The 23048-nt window shown below is 42.3% G+C and overlaps 1 protein-coding gene across 1 annotated transcript in view; it reads left to right on the top strand.

The window, feature by feature from the left end:
• The window catches only part of AFG1L (AFG1 like ATPase), an 84332-nt gene extending 62530 nt beyond the window's left edge, over positions 1-21802 (top strand). The window contains exons 11-13 of the mRNA XM_066613203.1: positions 5529-5669; positions 14473-14586; positions 18223-21802. Coding sequence (XP_066469300.1) covers positions 5529-5669; positions 14473-14586; positions 18223-18357 — 390 coding nt within the window. The 3' untranslated portion in view covers positions 18358-21802. The remainder of the gene's footprint in view (positions 1-5528; positions 5670-14472; positions 14587-18222) is intronic.
• The last annotated feature ends 1246 nt before the right edge of the window (positions 21803-23048 follow it).

Here is a 23048-nt window from a genome sequence, read left to right on the forward strand (position 1 = left end):
ACATATGAAAAGTGACAGAGCACATTATATGACAGCAAGAAATGACATTCTTACCTTGTGCCTGCACCAGATCTTGTGCCTTCTCTATATGTAGAAGAAATTACATTAATTCATTTTTGTCTTTCAAGAACATGCTTCCTTTCTCTTGTAGCTAAAACAAAATCCATGTCTTCTACTCAAGAGTTGTACTTATGAAGTCTGAACTGTCCCACTGTCCCTATAATATCTGGAATGAAAACTGTTTTTGTTTTTTAGAACACCATAAGTCAAATGGCACAGGGTTTCCTATATCTAGAAGGGAATTACCTGTTAATTAGAATTCCAAACTGAGATAAGTGTCAGTGATGGGTAGTGGAAGAACAGTGTGACAAACCTTCACCCTTGACAGAATATACTTGTCTCCTGTGGGAGTGAGCCTGTTAATGTGCAACTCACACTCTTAGAGAAATAAATATTTTTGAATAATCTTACCATTGCCCACAAATTTGAGGTTATTTTGCTCAGTAAGACAGGCAGACAGTAAAAAAAGTATCAGTCACTGCCTTCTGTTGTATCCCGTAGGCAAAATCACAGATGGAAACATCACTTTAAAAGTTGTGTCTTTTGGCCCAGTTGGCTGGGATAATTCTTGGGAAATTCAAGGCCAGCTCTATCTTCAATCTGTGTTTTGAGTGATGACTGCCTAATTGCCATGTACACTGAAGTTTGAATTGAGGCATATGTCCGATTCATAAGGACTGTCTAATCTGCTGCCTTGTCCAGAGTTTGCTGGTTTCCTTGGTGCAGTTTATTGCATATGTTTACTGCATTCAGAGCTCAGGATTGTGACCAAAGTGGAATAACCTTTTGAACTCCAAGTCTTGTGCAAACATAAAACAGACCAATTTCTATATTGTTAATATACTGCAGGTCTACAAACCCTAAATGGAGCAGCCTCAAATAATATGTCTGTACACACACACAAGTTAACTGTCACACTTAATACACTTAGGCCCAAATCCTAACCAACTTTCCAGCACTGGCATAGCTGTGCCAGTGGGACATGTGCTGCATCCTGCAGTTGAGTGACACTCTCAGAGGCCTCCTCAAAGTAAGGGAAAGCTTGTTCCCTTACCTCGGAGCTGTATTGCCCTTATGCCAGTGCTGGAAAGTGCGTTAGGATTGTGCCCTTATTGATCTTAAAATATTATAACACCTACATTGTTTGAAGTTCTAGACTCCATTCCACAAACAGAAGCAAACATTTCACTGGTTCATGCAGAACAACAATGTTCATTTTACATTGGCTAGTCATGCATCATTCTGATCCATGTATGTTGCTTCCTTTATCTACCCTTCACCTCAGTTTTATTTAATCTAATTTCAAAGCTTGCATCTGAGTATATTGCAAATTAAGATTGATCTAGAATAAAGATGGAGTATAGATCTGTTGTAACACCCTAATGTACCCTCATTATCTAGATTTCATGACTTTTTCTTTACATTTTTTAAAATCAGTCGTGCGTATGCATAGCAAATACTGCCCTCTGATGGCAATATTGACTTTTTAATGCAATTAAGGCTGCATACATCTGACTTTCTCTGGAGTAATAGGCCAAATCTTCCCTCAGTCATTCTTATGTCAGGATCCCTGAACTAGCATTAGTAGCATGATAACAATAAAGATGTAAGGGGCTAATTTATAGGGCCAAAAGCCTGTTCATTCAATTACAGTAATTGCAGCAACTACTTCTAATTGTTACTTTCAGCCATACAGAAAAATTGCAATTTTTTTTTAACAAGGCTACATAAGTGCATCTGTGTGTATGCATACTCATTTGATGATGTACTAGTAATGTAAGAAAACTGTATATCCAGTCACGTTTCAGGCATGGAGGCAAAGGGAGTTGAGGTTGCATGTTTACGGACATTATCCAATGTCATACCAAAACAGTTACAAATCAGTTCGGATAGGATACTCTTGAAGCAGGAAACAACCTGAAGGAACTGAGAAGCTTTTTGACTCTAGGTGAAAATGGGTTCTGTGTGATGCACCTAGAGCCATCTGTAGTCATGCGTGTCCCACAGTGGAGGCATGGAGAGGGTAGTGACTGAACCAGATACATGGATGCAGCCAGCAGGAATTGTCTGCAAGTGCAATTTTGAAAAAAGTACAAAGGGCTGTATCCTAAGTTTAGTTAGTCATGACAGGATACAACCCATAATGTAAAATATACATTTCTAAATATATTTCCCTATTAAAGATTTCTAAGTATTTGCATACTGTGAATTCTCTGCAGTCACTTCATGTCTTGTATTGCTTATATTTTTTTTTTTACCAGACAGTGATCTGTTTTTAATATTATAGTTTTTTTAATTCAGAAAAACACGGTACTGTCTTGACTTAGGAAAGAGGTTGGTAAATGACCATCACTTGCTCCTTTCTTTTGCCCCATCTTTTGCCCCATTTATTTCCCATAAGGCAAGCCTCCACATAGGGTTCCCCTTTTAAATTGGAGCCATTGCAGAAAGACCACATGACTAGCTGGATAGGTCATTTTTGTGGATTTGTTGGGTTTTTCATCTGGGAGCAACCAAGAAATAACTCTGGCCAGTCCACCTGCTGGGATTGGCAATACACCTGCTGATTGGGTATCAAAGTCCATCACAGAGGGCAGGTTGGGATGCCTAGTTAGATGAAACAGAGACACCATCATCCCTTGGATCCTTTGGTGCATTCTGGCTTACCTCCCTCAAAGATTGCATATGTATGTGGCCAAGCTCTGACCCACTTCCTGGAGACTAAGGTTCAATCTGACCTTGGGGTAAGTACCAGGTCAGAAACTCTAAGACTGAGATTTGTTAGGGAATTGTTTTGTACAGGTTGTGGTTCAGCATCTGCAGGGGTTCTGTTCCTGGAACCCCCACGGATGCCAAAACCTGCAGATAAACAAATCCATGGGTCAGGGCACCCAACCTCCCAACATGACCAGAGCTGAGCTCCAGTCACATCCAGAGAGTGTTCCGAGGACTGGGGAAGCCACCAGAAAGTGATGTTTTAAGGCCCTCAGAAGGCATTCTGAAATCTGCAAGAACAAGAGAGCCCAGTTATCATTCAGGCCACCCTTTCTACAACACCACTTCTGTTGAGGTGTCACTGCTTTTCAACCTTTTTCAGCTCGTGGCACACTGACAAGGCATCAAAATTGTTAAGGCACACCATTAGGTTTTTGACAATTGACAAGGCTCACCATGCTGCCAGTGGGGGGCTCACATCCCCATTGACCCTACTAATAAATTATCTTCCCCCAAAGTCTTGTGGCACACCTGTGGACCACTCGCAGCACACTAGTGTGCCACGGCACAGTGGTTGAAAATGGTTGAAAACTGACTTAACAAGCTGTCCGTGTGATAATTGGGCTCTCCCAACACCTCCCTTTCAGCAGCATCACTTCTGCTGAGACACAAGGAAGAAGACATGGAAGCAGGCCTCAGAAGGCAAGGAATAGTATGGGCCTCAGGTGCTAAATGAACTAGCTATGCCACTGGCTATCTGGAATTTGTTTTGATCAAAGTACTTTGAGAAAGAGTTGAGAATGGGTGTGAGATTAGGCTGGTGTCAGAGTAAGATGGTATTTTGGTTGTCCCATCTTTAAAAATTGCCCACATTAATATAATAATTGTTAGGTATTAGTCTAATCATGTCATTACGAGGAGGAGGAACTGTGCCAGATAATCTTGTTTAAAGTTAAGGTGGAATAATGTGCTTAAGATGGTGCTTGCTGAAGTGCCATTGAGTATTCAAATCAAGCAACTCAAGTTATTCATAGGGCAGGTTAGATGGCTTCAGAAGTAATTATTTCCTGAAAAGTTGCATTGTATTGAAGCTGCTATTGACTGATACAGCAGCATGAAACACTTCAGAAACATGACATTTCACAATAAATTATTCCAATATTATAATCTTTGTCGGAGGCAGAGTCCTAGTAGTCACATGTTTCTAAATCTTTGATACAATGCAAGACCTTGGACTCTAGAAAATGCTTCAGTGACTTGTCTGGCTCTTTCAAAGAACTGAAAATTTTTTCATTTTCAGTATTTTCAATTTCAATATTGTGATCTTTATAGGAGCCAGAGTCCTAATACTCACATCTTTCTCCATCTTTGATACAATGCAAGACCTTGGACTCTAGAAAATGCTTCATTGACTTGTCTAGCTCATTCAGAGAAGTGAAAATATTTCTCAAGAAATGTAAATGAATCATGCTATGATAGAGTAACCAGTTTCCATAAAGAAAGAATGTTCATGTTACTTTTCACACAGTACTTTTTAGTATAGTCCAGTGGTTCTCAAACTTTTAGTGCGGGGACCCACTTTTTAGAATGAGAATCTCTCAGGACCCATGGGAAATGATGTCATTACCGGAATTGACATAATCAAGCAGGAAAATTTTTAACAATCCTGGACTGCAATCCTACCCGCAGTTATCCTAGAGTAAATTCCATTTACTGTCATTGTTAAAAGCATAGTGTTAAAAGTACAGATGTGTAACATTTCCCCAAATGAAGTCACATACAGGGATTGCATCAAGTGTAATATATTAAAAATAAAATATTGAAATGAATGGGGACCCACCTGAAATTGGCTTGTGACCCACCTAGTGGGTCCCAACCCACAGTTTGAGAAACACTGGTCTAGTCAGTTCTCATATCCGGCTGCCAGTAATCAAATGCAAAGAAATCAGATGGTATACATACATTGAGAAGGAACTTATAGGTTCCTTAATTCCTTTTTGGAAGATTGAATACTCTACATGGTGGAGGAGGGAGCAGGGGAATGGGCCCGGTGGAACTCAGCTCCACTGGATACTGAGCCCTGTGTCAGGCTGCACAGCCCAACACGGGACTCCTTAATTCTGCGCTGGCTGATGAGCCGCCATGGAATCGAGTAGCCCCATTGTAGGGCTACTTCCCTTACCTGGAAGTATTGTATCATGTTTTATTGTACCATGTTTATGTGCCTGCTAATTGGTCTGTCAGTTTCTTTTAGCTATTGTCATTTTGCTTATGTGTCAGGATGCTGTTCTCTCCAGATGTTTTCAGATAGTTAGACCAATAAGAGAGGTTTCTAGAAAATTTCTAGAAAATTATTTCTTCAGTCTTTCATCATTTGTACAAGAATTAATGGGTTTTTTTTAACATTACCTCTGTATAGTTCTTAGGTTCTTTATTTTTTAAGGTAGCTCATTTCATCTCATTAGAAGAACATTCACATGGATGTTAAGATCCTTATGTTCAGTTACTCTCTCATTTTGGAAATGCCACTGCAAATTACCTGTCTGTTTAATTGGGAGAATATAAAGCTAAATTTAACCACAAACTTGAAGAATCAATCTCTTAACAACACTGGATTGGACTTTTAGCCCAATGCATACAAAAATAACATGGGCAGAGAAGTTTTGTTCCATTGTAACAGAACAGTGGCATTTCAAATTGTGTTATGTTTATCTGTAGTTTGATATATCATTTTTTTCCATTTTCTATATCAGCCACTTGGAGCCAGTGATTATTTGGAAATTACCAAGAATTTTGACCTAGTCTTCATTCGTCACATACCTCTATTTACAATGGCAAAAAGGACCCAAGCTCGACGCTTCATTACTCTAATTGATGCTTTTTATGACCAGAAGGTAAGTGTGCATTTTGTAGATTCTTGCATATTATGAATACATTTTCATTTTGTAAAAAATAACCAAGCAAATTGTGAAGAGTTTCAGAAGGAACTGTCCAGATGGTTTGAGTGACTAACAAAATGCCAAATGCAGTTCAATAAGCCCAAAGTCAGTAAGTGTAGAGTGATGCACATTAGGGCAAAAAATCCCATCTTCACATATACATAAATGGGGTACAACTTGTTTGTGATGAACCAAGAAAATGTTCTTGAGGTTGTGGTGAATAGCTCAATGAAAATGTTGACCCAGGGTGCAGCACTTGTGAAGAAGGTAAATTCCATACTCAGGTTCATTAAGAAAAAGAGTGAGAATAAGGGCACAATCCTAACCTCTTATGTCAGTTCTTTCCAGCACTGGCATAGTGATGCCAATGGGACTTGTGCTGCATCCTGCAGTTGGGTGTCACTCACGGAGGCCTCCTCAAAGTAAGAGAATGTTTGTTCCCTTCCCTCAGAGCTTCATTGCCCTTAGGTCAGTGCTGGAAAGAGCTGGAAAGCACTGACATAAGAGGATTGTGCCCTAAGACTGCTAATGTTATATTGCCCCTATACAAGTCTCTGCTGCAGTCACATTTGGAATACTGTGTTCAGCTCTGGTCGCCACACCTGAAGAAAAGATATTGTAGAGCTAGAAAACTTGCAAAAGAGGGTAACCAAATAATCAAAGGACTGCAGCATCTTCCTTATAAAGAAAGGCTACAATATTTGGCACTTTTTATCTTGGAAAAAAGGTAATTAAAAGGTAACGTGACTGAGGCTTAACTTACACATGGTGTGTGAAGAGAGAGGTTTTTCTCCCTTTCCCACATAACAAGAGCCTTGCTGAATCAAGCAAAGACTCTTTTAGTTCAGCTTCCTGTATGGCCTACCAGATGCCTCTGAGAGCACACAAAACAACAAGATACCTATATCCTGTTGCCACTCCCTTGCAGATGGCATACAGAGATATGCTACCTCTAAAAGCCGGAGGTTGCATACAGCCATCATGATTTGTAACCTATGATGGACTTTTACTTCATGAATCTATTCAATGCCATCACAACATCCTGTGGCAAGGAGTTCCACGAATTAATTATGCACCAAGTCAAGAAATACTTTCTTTTGTCGGTTCTGAGTCTCTCAGGTTCTGAGTCAGTCAATTTTAGTGGATGTCCCCTGGTTCTTGTATCATACAAAAGGAAAAAGAATATCACTCTATCCATCTCATGCATAACTTTATATGTATCCCCCCTCAGCCACTTTCCTTCTAGATTGAAGATCTCCAAACCTAGTAAGGGAGGTGCTCCTGCCCAGTACAGTTGTGCATTGCTTAGCAACAGGGGTGCAGACTGGCACCCCTATTGTCAAGTGAGGCTTGACACTATACAAAGGCTCCGAAGACGAGGGGAAGCTGCACTCCCCTCGCCTCTGGAGGCTTTTCTGAGGCAGCATGCAAGGAAACCGGAAGTCACGTCTCTCACGCAATTTGAGCTTTCTGAACCTCACAGAGGCAGCGTGCGGATGCACACTGCCTCTGTGAGACTCCAAAAATTCTCCAAAGGCAAGTAAAGCAGAGCTCCCCTTGGCTTTGCAGCGGTTTGCAGGGACCAGCAGCAGCGTCACATAGGCAGCCCTTTGCTGGTCGGAACATTGCAAAGCAGCACTCACCTGGAATTATATTGGTTACTCTCCTCTGCACCTTTTCCAATTCCACTATATCCTTTTTGAGATGTAGCAACCAGACCAGGACACAACACTCCGATGTGGCCTTATTATTAACAGTATTTATTAACAGTATTTATATACTGCTTTTCAACTAAAAGTTCACAAAGCGGTTTACAGAGAAAAATCAAATAACTAAATGGCTCCCTGTCCCAAAAGGGCTCACAATCTAAAAAGATGCCAAGGAAAAGATGCCAGCAGACAGCCACTAGAACAGACAGTGCTGGGGTGAGGTGAGCCAGTTACTCTCCCCCTGCTAAAAAAAAGGATCACCCACTTGAAAAAGTGCCTCTTACCCAATTAGCAGGGGTTACAGCTAATTACAGCAGGGGTTACAGCTAATCAGGCCTTACAACTGATTTGTACAATGACATAATATTGGCTATTTTATTTTCAATTCCTTTTTTAATTATCTCAAGCATGGAATTTGCCTTTTTTTTTACAGCCACCACACACTGTGCTGATGCTTTTATCAAGGTGGTCACCACCACCCCGAGATCTCTGCCCAGATCTATCACATACAGTTCAGAATCCATCAGTGTATACGTGAATTTATTATTTTCTGCCCCAGTGTGTATCATTTTACACTCACCTACATTGAAGCACGTCCATGATTTTGCCACCCATTCCCCCAATTTAGAGTGACCTTTCTGGGGCTCTTCACCATTCTAGATTTCACCATGCAGAAAAATTTAGTGTTATCCACAAGCTTAGCCACCTAGTTGCTTATCTCCAACTCCAGATCACGTATGAACAAATTGAAAAGTGCAAGTTCCAAGACCAATCCTTGGGGCACACCACTTTTCATCTCTCCATTGTGAAAACTACAAATTTACACCCACTCTCTGTTTCCTATTCTTCAGTCAGTTCCTAATCCATAAGACCTCCCTTCTTATTCCCTGACTGTGGAGTTTTCTCAGGAACCTTTGGTAGGGACTATGTCAAACGCCTTCTGAAAGTCCAGACATATAATATCAGTGGGTTCATCCACAGCCACATCTGTTGACCTTTCAAAAAACTCTAAAAGATTCATGAGAAATGATTTATCCTTATGGAAACCATGCTGATTCTCTGTGAGCAAAATTTGTTCTATATGCGCCAAGATTTTATCATTGATAGGGCTTTCCACTATCTTACCTGGAACAGATATTAGACTGACCAGCCTGTAGTTTCCCGAGTCCTGTCTCTTTCCTTTTTTAAAGATTGCCATGACATTAGCTATCCTTCTGCGGCACATTGGCTATTTTAACAAACAAGTTGCATATTTTAGTCAGAAGATCAGTAATTTCACACTTGAGTTTCTTAAGAACTCTTGAGTGATGACACCTGGGTCCAGTGACCTGTTAATCTTTAATTTATCAATAAATTCTGAAATGTCCTCTCAATATCTATTTGACTTAATTCTTTGGTGACCGTTCCCAGAAGGGACTGTTCAGGCTGCAGTACCTACCTATACTCTTCTGCCATGAATACAGATGCAAAGAACTCATGCTACAGAGAGGAGACTAATAGGAAGCAGGAATTGTTCCGCTTCCTGTTTGTCTCCTCTTATGTTTGGTTCTTCAGTTAAGCAAAAACATGCCTTTTTAAACAAGAAACACCTGTGCTTCCATTGCTGCTGTAGTAAATAAAAGGTAATAGGCATGAGGTTATTGGGGGGGTGTCCTCCCAGATTCTCAGATAAGTGAAACAGCGGATAACAGACCTGCGGATATGGGAGGGGGGAACACCTGTATACTGGGTCTCCTAAGAATGATTGTTTGTGCCTTTATCCCTGAAGCCTCTTATTCTGCCAGACCGGCTGTTGTGTCCCACCATGCTTCCATTCTTCAATTTTACTCTGTCTTTGTCTGGCTTCTCTAGAATATCTACACTCTTGTCCTGATCGGATGCCACTCGGCTCCTGTGGACTTTGTCCTAGCCACCAATTTTCACAATTCTAAAATTGGGATCATCCAATGAAACTGGAGGTTGGAGGCTGGGAGGTTGGGATGAAGAAAAGAGGATACCCAAGCACTCACATGGATAAAACAAAATGCCCTATAGCAAATCAATTTAAAAAACAAAGTTTCTTTGCCTCAGTGATTGAAAAACAGCCTTGCTGACCTTTTGACTCTAAGATAAGAGTCATTAAGAAGACAATCCATCAGCACTTCACTCAGCCCCTCCCTTCACCAATGCAAAATGATCACCTTTCTTTCAGGTGCTGGGGGAAGGGAGGGGTCCCCAGGAAAGAGAAGGATTGATGGATTGTCAGCTAGCTGCCCTTTCTCTCTCTCATTAAGGAGGCTATTGTTAAAGGACTGTTCAGTTTTTAAAACTGATTTTAAAGGGGTGCATTTTTCCCCATTCTCCAGGGATCAGCACATTCTTTCTCGTTTGCAAGGGCCATTTGTGTTGAGTCAAATCCGTGTATAAAAAATCCGTGTATAAATAGGCTGGACCTGTAATTAGTCTGTGGAATTCATTGTCATTAGATGTGGAAATGGCCGCTAGCTTGAATGATTTTAAAGGCTGGCTTGATAGATTATCAGTGGCTACTAGTCATGATACTTACGTGCTGCCTTCAGGCAGTACTACAGCAGTAGTATGCCTCTGAATACTGAGTAGTATGCCTCTGAATTGTTGTAAAGGAGCAATGTTTCACTGTGGCTTGCTGGTGAACCACTGTAGGGAATGGGATGCTGGACTAGATAGGCTTTTGCAGTGATCCAGCAGGGTGTTTATGTTCTTATGTATGTATGTCTCTACCTGGACCTCTTTACACCTTATATTGTATACCTAAAAATGCAAGCATGAATGTGGCAAACAGAAATCTGACAGCACGTGAATCATACAAGTACCCTTGTCAGGGAGCTGGGATTGTCCTCAGCTTCCTGTTAAGTATGCGCTGATGGCAACCCTTGCTTTGTTTCTGTGTAATGTGTCAGACAGCCCTATGAGGAATTGCACATGCCTTTCCCCACTTCCAAAGAGCTTATCTTAGACAATCAAGTTGTACTTCAACTAATTTTAGCTATTGTGTGACAGTCCTATCCATCTCCTTTGAAAGACATTAGTGCAGTGTGTGCGTAGCAGCAAGAAGAAATGGATATCCCAATGCTGGAAAGGCAAAAATATAGTACTAAATAAAAGTCATGTTCACCAAAATGGTAGGGCCTGTCTACAGGCAGGAGAAGGGAACTCTGATGATGTTTCCCACTTTTGAAGGCCATGCAGATACTCCTCGCACTGCATGCTGCCTCTAAACATGGAGGTTTGTCTTGCTTATTGTGGCTAATAGTAATTGGTAGACCTTTCCATGAATTTGTCTAACCCATTCTTAAAGCCATTTAAGTCAGTGGCCATCATATCTTGAGCAAATTCCACAAGTACATTATGAATAGTGTGAAAGAATTCTTTCTTTTATCCGTCCTGAATCTACTGCCAAGCCATTTTATTGGGAGACTCCAATTTCTGGTGTTGTTTGAGATGGAGGGGAAAAAAATCTGTATTAACCTCTTCTAACTAGGACACCTTGTAGTTAAGGCATCACTGCTAGATGCTTACCAAACCTTTTTCTGAAAATCTCCAAGGAAAGGAGATCAGTTGTTCCCATTCTTCTGAGATCTTTTTAGATATTAGGAAATTCTAAATATATTTTATACCTCCACAACAGTCTTATCCAGCCGAGATAATTTTTGTCCAGGGTTAATTAACGTGGTGACTGATTAGTCACATGGTTCTTTGCAGGCCAATGATAGCTATGTTAAAATATCCCACATACTTGTTTCTGTTTTGCCAAAATCCTGATGAGCTTCTCCCTTCTTTCTCTTAAAATTAAACATGCTGATTTGCCAATAACCCCAAACATCTTTCAGTCTTGATTTTTCCAAAGTGAACAGACCAGTAAAGCATTAATGAATTTGTCCCAAAGTGATATTAATTTCGGAAGAAACAGCACTCTCGGCTTCAAGTCTGAGTTGTAGGACTTCTAATGAAATAGTAATGATAAATGAAGCACTTAACTTGGATTTACAAAGGTTTCAATCATAGAAGCAAAATCAGCAATATTACAACAACTAAAAAAGGCTCTTTGTATTTAAGCTGATGTTTTAAAAAGTAATGGAAGACATTAAGCTGCACCCTATGTGTGATTATAGGCGCACACTTAAATATTTATGCAATCAGGAAATATCGATTGAGATTAAACCCTTTTTTCAACAATGTCCGGAAAAGGAAATTCATAAAAAAAAAAAAAACTTCCAATTCAGCAAGGTACTTGGGGCCTATCCAGATTATCATTTTTCTACTCAGTGAATGTTTAGAAGCTACTCATTTGTTATGGTGGATCCAGCTGTCGTTGCTTGGTATAGCACTTCTGCGGTGCCGCTATTGCTTTTTCCCAACACTCAAACAGCAACTGGTTGTCACTGGACATATGGTGATTCTCCTTCACCATTCCCCACCTAGTCCACTGCAGTGCTAAGTGTTTTGTGATTCCATAAGGGTTACATGCCCTGTTAGCCACTAGCCAAAGGAGGGTCTGAACACTTAGTACTTGGGGCTTGCTATATCCAGTGCATGAGCTTCACAGTGGCTATAGAGACTGAAGGGGGGGGGCAGGAGCAGTGTTAGCCCACCCCTAAGTCTCAGGAAACTCTGAGGAAGCCTAACATTATGTTCTAGTATTCTTACAGGCTTTGACTGACTGGGACCAGAATTTTGTGTGGCTTTGACACTAGTGACATTGGGTAGGAGTTTCTGGGGAGGACCAAAGCCACATCTCAGGATCTGGCCTCTCCAAGGTTCCCTTGACCATCCAGGGCAAATTCCCAGAAAAGGGGAAAGAGGGCAACAAAAGGCAATTCCTGCCTGTTCTCTCTGTCTGACTCCCCCCCCCCAAGTTTTTTTAATTGGAGTTCTCTTGCCCTTTCTTGTCTTCTAATCCAACACTGTCCATCTCAAACAGTAGTACTTGAGGTGGTGTCTGACGGTACATGTGAGACCACCAGGCCACTGCTGCTGAGCAGTGAGACCAGTAATGCAATGCAACAAGCAGCAGGAGGAGGATCGGCAGGCAGAGCTCCAGCATCCGCTTTTCGCATGCTCAAAAAAGCCCTCCCATCAACCCTGAACCTCTTACCCATGCTTGTCACGTTATGTTTGGCTTCCCAATCTGCAAGTAACTGGTGAGAACATCATTGTAAGTTACCTCTGGTGATACTTCCAATAGGTGGATCATGTGAAGCGGTACGGTGGAGGACAAATGTCAAGAAACACTGTTCTCCTAATAAAACCATAAGGAGGGAACTTGTTAAAAATACCCTTCCCACCTCCTCCCTGACCCCAGTTCCTCCCTCCTCCTGCCCAGGACTACCCCTGTGTCAACTGCTCCCATTTCTGTGGAAAGCAGATCTGGCCAGCTTAACATGCCTTAGGCTGCAGTCCTTTACACTCTGGGATTAAATTCAGCTGAATGGGGCTTGCTTCTGAGAAGACATGCCTGGATTGCACAGTTAATCATTGCTATATTGGACTGTTGCAATGTGCTTTACGTGGGGCTACCCTTGAACACTGTTGGGAAATTTCAGTGGGTATAGAATTTGGCTGCATGAGTTCCCTGGGGGCCTATGCTTGGGAGCATACCACACCCATTATGCACCATCTCTGTTGTCTAACAATGTTAGCAAGTTTTCAGGCTCAAATGTCACACAAAAGATGGTGGCTATAAGCATTAAACAATTTGGGATCAGAATTCTTAAGAGACACCGTCTCCCTATATGAGAACGTACTCTCTGTTCCCTCTTTTTCAAGTCTGTTTGAAGAACTTGACAAGACCTTCTCAGGAACTGCTTCAAGGCATTGGAACTTCCTAGAGGTCCATTTGGCCCCCCCTTTGCCACCTGGTCAAAACTTGCAGGCTTTCCAGTTAAGTTGATGCCCCCATATTGACTGATTTTTTTTTTTTTTATGTACTGTCAGCTGGTTTTTAGTTTCAGATGGTTTGTTTTTAATATATATTGTTTTGAATTGTTTGGGCTTTATTATTTAATGTTTGTTTTATCTTTTGATTACTTTATGCTTATTGTATTTTTTAAAATACAAATATAATGTAACTGCCTTTTGGACTCTCCTTCAGGGGAAGAAAGGTAAGGTAAATGTCCTCAGATAAATAAGTTATTTTATATAGTGGCTAAGTCAGTGATTCCCAACTTGGGGGTTGTGACCCCCAAGGGCATTTGGGAAACAGTTTTTCCCCTTAATGAAGTTGCTAGTCAGCAGTGATGTCGGCAACGGAAGTTCCTGATTCACACCACCGCCATCAACTAAATTTTAAAAGGTATTTTGGAATGTACTTATCTGCAGCAGCAGCTGGAAACACCGCAAAATCTGGCTTCTCGCCACCGCTGCAGATAGGTAAGTTCCAATACCCTTTTTTTTGCTGTGGCAGCGGTAGCATGAACCTAAAAGTGCCATCACCGCTGACTCACCCCCCCCCCTTTGCTGGCCCCTACACACACTTGTTGGTTCCCTTACCTTTGAGTGAAGGTTGGGAACCACTAGATTAAATGCTATGTACTATACCAAACTCCAAAAATAAATGAAGCCTTCCCCATGGGCATCCCTCCTCTTAAAAAGAATGATAAGTTGACATTAAGACATGCTGCCCCCTATCTGTGAAAAAAAAATTGCATAGGGCATGCCCTGGTATCCACAAAGGTTCTAATCCAGAACCCCCTCCCCATGGTTAAATGTACCAGGGAACACTAAGCTCCCCTTGCCTCAGGAAGGTCTTCTGAGCCCAGCAGAGGCCACATGTGTCTGCAGCCTCCGAATGACTCCGAGAGTAAAAAAATACAACTTCAATTTTTTCCCCGAAAAACCAGAAGTGACATTTTTAATGCCTTGTAAGGCATTAGCAGGCTTGGGGAAACCCTTGCTATACAACTGCTATTTATTCCAGACATATTGCACTGTGGAGGGTGCTGGGTTTTTTTTAAACAGTCCTCACATAATTCAGATGCAGGAACAGAAGCTATAAGTGACTGCACTGACGGCCATGTTCCTCTGTCTTCCAGGTGCGTATCATTTGCTCTGCATCAGCACCACTTCAGAGCATATTTCTTCAAGAACACCATGACAGTGGACTGGATGAGAGCAGGATACTGATGGATGATTTGGGGCTGAGCCAGGTAAGCGCTATGAGCATTAGTGTCTTTGTTGCAAAAGAACATAATTAGTTTGGGTCTGAGCATTGGCACTATTAGAAAACCAAAGTAGGGGGAAAAAGAGGATATAATGGGTCATTTTGTTGCTTTCTGGCAGGATCAATGTAGCACCTTTTCTTCTATTATAATTTAATGCAATGCTATTCATAAACAGTTAGTGAGGAGAGAGGTGAGTACCAATACATTTTACCATAATACCAGAGATATCTGTTTTCTTAAGAGAAAGAAACATATTTCTAACACATTCAGAATAATGGGTTAGATTCTTTCTTACTACATGAAGTATTAATATTGTACATTGCACAAAAGGGAGCTGATACACGTAGCTTCCAAAAACATGTATACAGAGCAAAACAGATTCTTGCAGCTATTCATATATTGCAGTTTCATGTACACACTGGGGAAAGCAGATGATTTTATTGTCCGAGTTTGTGGTCATGTCTTTGTATGGGAAATGCTTACCAGTGTCTGTACAGTAGGTGTAGCCTTCCATAATAAATACTATATGTGTTTTAATAACTTTTCTCCTAATGTATCTCTTGGCTAGAAACACAGTAACGTAGAGCAACATTGCAAACCGTTTTGTAGGGTGAACATAAGAACAGCCCCACTGGATCAGGCCATAGGCCCATCTAGTCCAGCTTCCAGTATCTCACAGCGGCCCACCAAATGCCCCAGGGAGCACACCAGATAACAAGAGACCTGCAAGGCTTTCTGGGAATTGTAGTTAAGAACATAAGAACAGCTCCACTGGATCAGGCCATAGGCCCATCTAGTCCAGCTTCCTGTATCTCACAGCAGCCCACCAAATGCCCCAGGGAGCACACCAGATAACAAGAGACCTCATCCTGGTGCCCTCCCTTGCATCTGGCCTTCTGACATAACCCATTTCTAAAATCAGGAGGTTGCGCATACACATCATGGCTTGTACCCCGTAATGGATTTTTCCTCCAGAAACTTGTCCAATCCCCTTTAAAAGGCGTCTAGGGTAGACGCCAGCACCACATCCTGTGGCAAGGAGTTCCACAGACTGACCACACGCTGAGTAAAGAAATATTTTCTTTTGTCTGTCCTAACCCGCCCAACACTCAATTTTAGTGGATGTCCCCTGGTTCTGGTATTATGTGAGAGTGTAAAGAGCATCTCCCTATCCACTCTGTCCATCCCCTGCATAATTTTGTATGTCTCAATCATGTCCTCCCTCAGGCGTCTCTTTTCTAGGCTGAAGAGGCCCAAACGCCATAGCCTTTCCTCGTAAGGAAGGTGCCCCAGCCCCGTAATCATCTTAGTCACTCTCTTTTGCACCTTTTCCATTTCTACTATGTCTTTTTTGAGATGCGGCGACCAGAACTGGACACAATACTCCAGGTGTGGCCTTACCATAGATTTGTACAACGGCATTATAATACTAGTCGTTTTGTTCTCAATACCCTTCCTAATGATCCCAAGCATAGAATTGGCCTTCTTCACTGCCGCCGCACATTGGGTCGACACTTTCATCGACCTGTCCACCACCACCCCAAGATCTCTCTCCTGATATATATATCAGCATCTATATATAACATGTTACTGTCCCACAAGAATCTATATACAGCAGCATTTCTCAGTGTTTGTCCCTCACTGTACCACTTCACATGGTCCACCTCTTCATTGGAAATACCATCAGAAGTACTAGCTGATGATGTCACTGCCAGGTACTTCTGGATTGGGAGGTCAGATGCAACATGAAAAACACTGGTAAGAGGCTCAGGGAGGACAGGAGGGCTTTTCTGAGTGCACACAGAAAGTGCATGCTAGAGCTCTGCCAGCCAAGCCAAGCCTCCTACTGGTGCTTGACACATCATATAGCTATAGGTGGGGGGCTCCCCTAAGTAGCACTGGACACCACCTCAAGTATTACCACTGATACTTGTACCACTGGTTGAGAAACACTGATATATAGTCTATGTGTCTTATTGATGAACTTTCAATATATGTGGCAAATATGCAATAGGCTCATGCAGCCATTCTTTTTCATCGAACATATGCCATTCATTCCATGGTGAAAACATGCAAGTTATGTGAAGAAACCACCATGCTTTTGGCTGATGAAACGGCACATATTCAGGAATCTTTGTCTGCAAAATCTAGACTGTCCTTCAATCCCAACATATCATATCATAGCTCAATCTCTGTTTTGCCATGACAAGAGACGGTAAAAGTTGGCTGATGGTGGCAGCAAAACATTTGCATGAATTAACACCCAGGTGGTGCGTTTTTTGGGGGGGGGGATTGCATTTCTGACAGGCTAAATTTCTTTGACTGTGTATGGTCAAGTACCTCCCCAAAAACTTTCTATGTGATGCAGCAGAATTGCACAAAATTGTTGCACGGTACACAAATGGATGAAAGGCAGAAAGATCAGAGGTGGATTCATCCTAATGCCATTTTGACCCCTCTGGAGTCAATTGTGTCATGTCAACTGGTGTTTCCATTTTTTGGTACCGACTTGAAAAGATTTTGCCTCACTACTGACAAACCAACAGAGGTGGCAGTAGCAATGTTAGCACAAGCTACTCTGTGGGCACCTGCAACAGTATCTATAGGATGAAAGATCTAAATTTGTTTGTTCACAGAGGTGACAAAATTGTTGAGACAATACAAGTTTGTTACACAGAGACTGACTCTCACCAGAGTCATCCAAAACAATTATCACTTTGGAGGACTTGAAAGTGTGAGCTGTTCAACGCAGAAATACTTTTTACTATTAGGCAAAACTGTTCAGTCACTGTCTCTACTTTCTAAATTAGTATCTTTAAAAGCAAAGTGCTACTTAACTATTATCTAACTCAGGGCTGCTTGAACCCTGGCCCGGGAGCTGGATCTGGGATTCAGGCGGGTCTGTCCGCCTGGTGAGCGAACCTTTCGGTTCCGTCCAGGTGATGCACAAAAATTCTCTTCATTCGGAAGACAGGGATGCTCTGGGCAGTTGCATCTGCCTGCATGTCCGGTCACATGGCCTTCTGGGATACTGGGCAGCAGACATGACTGCCCAGAGAGTCCCTGTTCTCCAAACGAGGAGAATTTAGCGCAGGGCCCGAGCAGAATGTTCAGATGTGGTCCAGCCGGGGATCGCATTCTCAGGCACAGCAGTTGCAAGTTTGAGCGCTGCTGATTTAACTGAAATTATGTCTGTGGGAGAGAGAAAGAACACAACCCTGACAGGCAGCTATTTAACAGCAAACAGAGCACGAAAGGACACCCACAAATACCTCCAAGTTGGCCAGCAAAATCCATGCATAGATTTGGCCACAAGTATTGCCCCTTGACTCTTTTTAATAAGAACTTTAGAACAGCCCTGCTGGCTCAAGCCATAGGCCCATCTAGCCCAGCTTTCTGTATCTCACAGTGGCCCACCAAATACTTCAAAACATTGTCTGCCATTCCAGTGAAGCATGAACTATGGAATAAAAAGGTGGGAGTGAGACTTGTGGACAGCACATAACCTGGGTGGGAATCGATGGGCACTTTCTCTATGGCATCTACAGAGGCATCTTCATTTCCTGGTTTCTCCTTTTAGCATTTCCTATATCTCTTTTTATTTGTTTTTCAACTTTCTAGGCCTCTGCTGAAGCACTTTCTATGTTTACGGGAGAGGAGGAGATTTTTGCTTTCCAGCGTACCATCTCGCGCCTCACCGAAATGCAGACTGAGCAGTACTGGAATGATGGGGATAGGAGCAGGAAGCCAGTGTAGCTGAACTGCTAACAAAAACAAAGAGTAGTCCTAAAGAAGAGAAGTTCTTGCTTCTGAACAAAATACAATTATGATGCAGCATGACCACCTTTGCACTGTACTTCCATGTCATTTACAATTTTTATGCTGAAGATGAAGGGTTCACGGACTGACACACTCTAAGTGGAAGCAAGTTTCACATCTGTTTCTACGTTAAATTCATTTCTTCAGTGTAACACAAAGACAATTTTGAAGAAGAATCACAATCCTTTGAGTTTATGAACCAAAGAGAAAGGATAGACACAATGCATATCAACACATATGTTTAATGCCTTGGGTGGGTGGGTCATGCTTGTAAAACTTGAGCAGACAAGAACTCCAAACCAGGTGGCTTTAATGGGTATTCCTCCACCTCTAACATTTTGGTTATAAATGGGGTGTAAAACTTCAGGCCCTGGACTACCCTTCGATTTTTCTCATTTGGGGCTTCTAGCCAGCTACTGCAATGTCACTTCCCTTTCAAAAATCTTTGTATCGGGCAGGTCCGTCTACAGTATGGTTTCTGCTCTTTTAAGTGTTATTATTTTGGTTATTCTTCTTCCCCCAGGACCCAACTTTGTTTGTTGGCAATACATGTAACCTTAATATTCTCCTGAGAAAGGTGGGTCCAAAACAGAATAAAAAATGAATCTAAAGAAGCAAGAGTGAAAAGTGCAATTAAGTGGATATGTACAAAACTCTGAACTGTTACTAGGTGCTAGGGTAACATGATAAGATATACAGCACAATCCTATGCATGGTTACTCAGACTTAGACTGGAGGTTATCCTGGTACTGAAAATAGACTTTCACCAAGCTCTGAAGGAAGACCTTCCCTCTCCCCCGCACCTCCTAACAGTTGTGCTTTTTTCATGCATTTATTCAAAAAATGGTTCGGGGCTTACAAGTCTACTCAGAACAAAACCAATCAGCCATACATTGGTTGATTCTTAATGTCAACATAATGTTGGTGTAAAGTAATTGCAACCTAATGCACTTCCAGCAGTTCAAGAGAGACCAAAACTACAGTAGTTAAGACTGTACAAACAACCAACAGACATACTGTGCACCTGATGATTTTAGTCACCCAACAATTGAGATGTTGTTCACCAGCACCCCCACTCACTCAGCAGACGCACTCATATATGTTTGGTGAAGGCAGCATGACCATGTTTTGTCACTCTACCTATGACACACACAAGCTGACATCCATAAAGGCACCATAAGTGACCTCCTCAGAAGAGACCATTGGGGCACAATGACCAGGATGCTAGCAGCTGATTATCTATAACTGTGATTCTCAAACTTTTTGGTCTCCAGAGCACTTTACGCTGCTAAATTGAGTCTCAGGGAGCTCCACCAACACCGTCATGGAATCTCAGAGTCCTAGAGTGCACAGAATGGTGCACCACTGAGTACACAGCTGCCATTTAGGGGGTGTACACAGAGACCCTGAAAGGGGTCTCAGGGAGCCCCAGGGCTCCTAGGAGCACATTTTGAGAAACACTGATCTATATAGCAACCCAGGCCAGGACTCCCCACAAGCAAAGAGTTGTGTCCACTCCCAGAATGAACATAGGTAGTCTGCAGTCAACAAACCCTTTGCCAAGGAAGTAGACAGGGCTATACAAAGAAGGAAGTACTGATATTCTAGTTCTAGCAAACTCCAATTGGTTATGAGCATATATGAAGAATCCCTGGATCTTTTCAAGAGAAGGATTTATGTCCCACAAGGGGAATTATGCTTCCATACAGGCAGTATGGTTACCAGCTACCCCTAGTGGCAAACACAGAGGCATGTGAGGAAAGAAAGTTTTTTGCAATGATGAAGGTCACATGAATAAGGAAGAGCAGAAGCCATAACATGAAAATATCCAGGAGTTGCCTGCTAAAAGGCTAGGAAAGAACACGATCAGAAAGATTCTGGATGGATGGATGGTATTCATGAACTAGTTTACAAAGCAAGAAATGAAACAATGGTTCCTGATCCCAATCTAAATGGGAGACACTAACAAACAGCTCAGAACCAAGGTCTGTGCAGTTTGAAGCTTGGCTGAACCTGAAGTCAGTGATGATGTATGACATCACTATCGAATACCAGAAGACACCACCACACTACCATGAGGGAACCAAAGGAGTCTGTGTAGGAGCATGGACCCCTTCAAGCAGGGATCCTTAATCTTTATACAATTACAGACCCCAATGAATTGCCCAATATGTCCCCATACCCCCTTTATCAGACTGTCAAAATTATCAGCGTCGTCACCAGTGCCATTAGATACCAGTATGATACCATTTAAAAGATGTCACTAGCTTGGTTTTACTTTACATACGGAGAGCTACGAATAGAACGCCTCAGTCCATATTGATAATGGTGACAGTTGATCCAACAACCCTGGTTTAAATTGTTTGGAGATTGAATAGCTTATCCCCATCATTTGGTTACCATACCCCCTCCAAAGGGGTATGGATACTCCCAGTTAAGAGTCCCTCCCTTAAAGGAAATATAGGCTGTACATTAACATCAAAGTGCAGTTTTCCATTAAAGTCAATGGGAAGGGGATGGCACCTTAACAGACACAGGAGCCCTGCTAGAAAAACGTCACAGCTGGATTCTCTCTGGTCTCACAAGCAATTGCACGAGAGTGCCACAATCTGGTTGTGCTTCCAGCTCTCATCCCTCATCCTCCATTGGGTGTGCCCTGCTGTTGAACAAATTATAGTTTACCTAACAGTGTAATCATTAAGACAATAACCATTCAGTTGCAGTAAATCTCTGCATTTTCTGTTCTGGGAGGGACAGGCTCTGATCCTACAAGGAAAAAGAGGTCTTGAGTGTTTGGCCAGCAACAGCAACTGGTGGAATTAAAATCCTGGTGTTCTCATAGAAAGGTAGTGGTGCTCCCTACCACATTCACAAACTCCTGCACGGAGGGAGTTTACCTGCATTTGGAATGCATAATCAAGATGTGCATTTTATACTTCTGGATGGGACTCAGAATGCCCGGCCCTAGTCTAGGTGAGACAGTGGACCAGGCAGACACCACTGGCACCCTGCTGGGCTTTGCTAACACCTGTTGGTTATTGGTGAAGATCATCTGCCTAACCATGGCCAAAGAGAGGTTCAAGGAGCTGACCCTGGGTTTCTCACCTCTGAGCCAAGCAGAAGGGAAAAACATCAAAATGTGCAGCTAAGGAGCTGATTAGTTTGCACCAGCACACAGTCTGTTCAAGCACTTACAGAGGTTACTTGAACACTGCTGATTCCCCCCCCCCCAGCTTCCCCAGAGGTAAACAAGGAAACTAATGAAATGAATGCCTTCTAGGTAGGGCTGTCCAGAAAGTCATGTTAAGGTTTTACTGTTTTCATTTTGCCTCTAAATTCAAGTACCTATTTTGTCCATTTGACCTTTTCCATTCCTCCCTTTTTCTGCCTTAATAAACTCATTTTTACAAGTTACTTGCCTGTTCATTTCTGTTCAGAGCCAAGAGCTACTCCTTGATAGACCTCTCAAGACTAACACTACAAGGAGCAAGTGGGCTTCTAAGAGATGGGGGCTAGCCAGCTCAGCAACAGATTTTCATTCTGAAGGAAACTTGGATACTGGGCTCCCTGCCCCCCCCCCCATGGGAAGTATAGTGACAATGGGCTCCCCTTTCTTGACCTTTTCCCTTCCTGGTGGCAGCAACTATCCTGTTTGTTCTGCTTGGAGGCACCCAAGAGCATGAAATGTGCTTGGTGCACAGACTGCAAGCCATGATTCTTTGCAGCATCACTACATGGAGGGCCATGGAAGCCTCAGCTGGATCACCACAACCCAGACTGACAGGCTATTTGGTCAGTTGAAGCTTTCTGCTTTGGATCTTCCTCATATATATTCCCGAGATCATCGGCCTGTGCCTCATGAGGTTGCTCGCATAACAAGCCAAGGAGTAATTATGTTGAATTTGATCCCCACCACCACCCACTCACAAAAGGCCTAATCCCAATTTGCACAGCCTTTCCAGTCAAGGTTCTTTATCCACACTAGGGAAATGTGTTCCTACCTATGTCTATTCATGAGTCAGATGAGTGGACCTACACATAAAGATGCAATGAATCTTTGTCTAAGTAGAAGGGATACTTACACTTTCCAGATTATAATTCTAATTATAGCAACGGGCTGCAGGAACACTCCACTCACAGCTTGAGTTTAACAAGACAGAGAACACCTTGGCTGAGCCACTGGGAAATCTCTGAACATAAGAGCAACCCTGCTAGATCAGGCCAAAGGTCTATCTCGTTCAGCATCCTGTTTCCCACAGTGGCCACCAAGAACCTCTGCAAAGCCCACAAGCAGGAGATGAGGACTTGTCTCCTATTGTCACTCAAAGGCACAGTGCCATGGAGGCAGCATATAGCTATCATGACTATCAGCCACTGGTAGACTTGTCCTCTATGCATTTGTTTAATTACTGTATAAAGCCATCTAAGTCAGTGGCCATCACCGTATCTTGTGATAGCAAATTCCACAGATTAATACTGCAATCCTATGCACACTTACCTGGAGTGAATCCCATGAAACACAGTAGAATTTATTTCTAAACAGACATGCATAAAATTTCACTGCAAGAGAAACAACACTACCTTTCTATGTCCTGAATCTCCTACCAGTAAGTTACTTAGAATTATCC

Source organism: Tiliqua scincoides, chromosome 1 (genome assembly GCF_035046505.1).
Source record: "Tiliqua scincoides isolate rTilSci1 chromosome 1, rTilSci1.hap2, whole genome shotgun sequence".
Lineage (NCBI taxonomy): Eukaryota > Metazoa > Chordata > Lepidosauria > Squamata > Scincidae > Tiliqua > Tiliqua scincoides.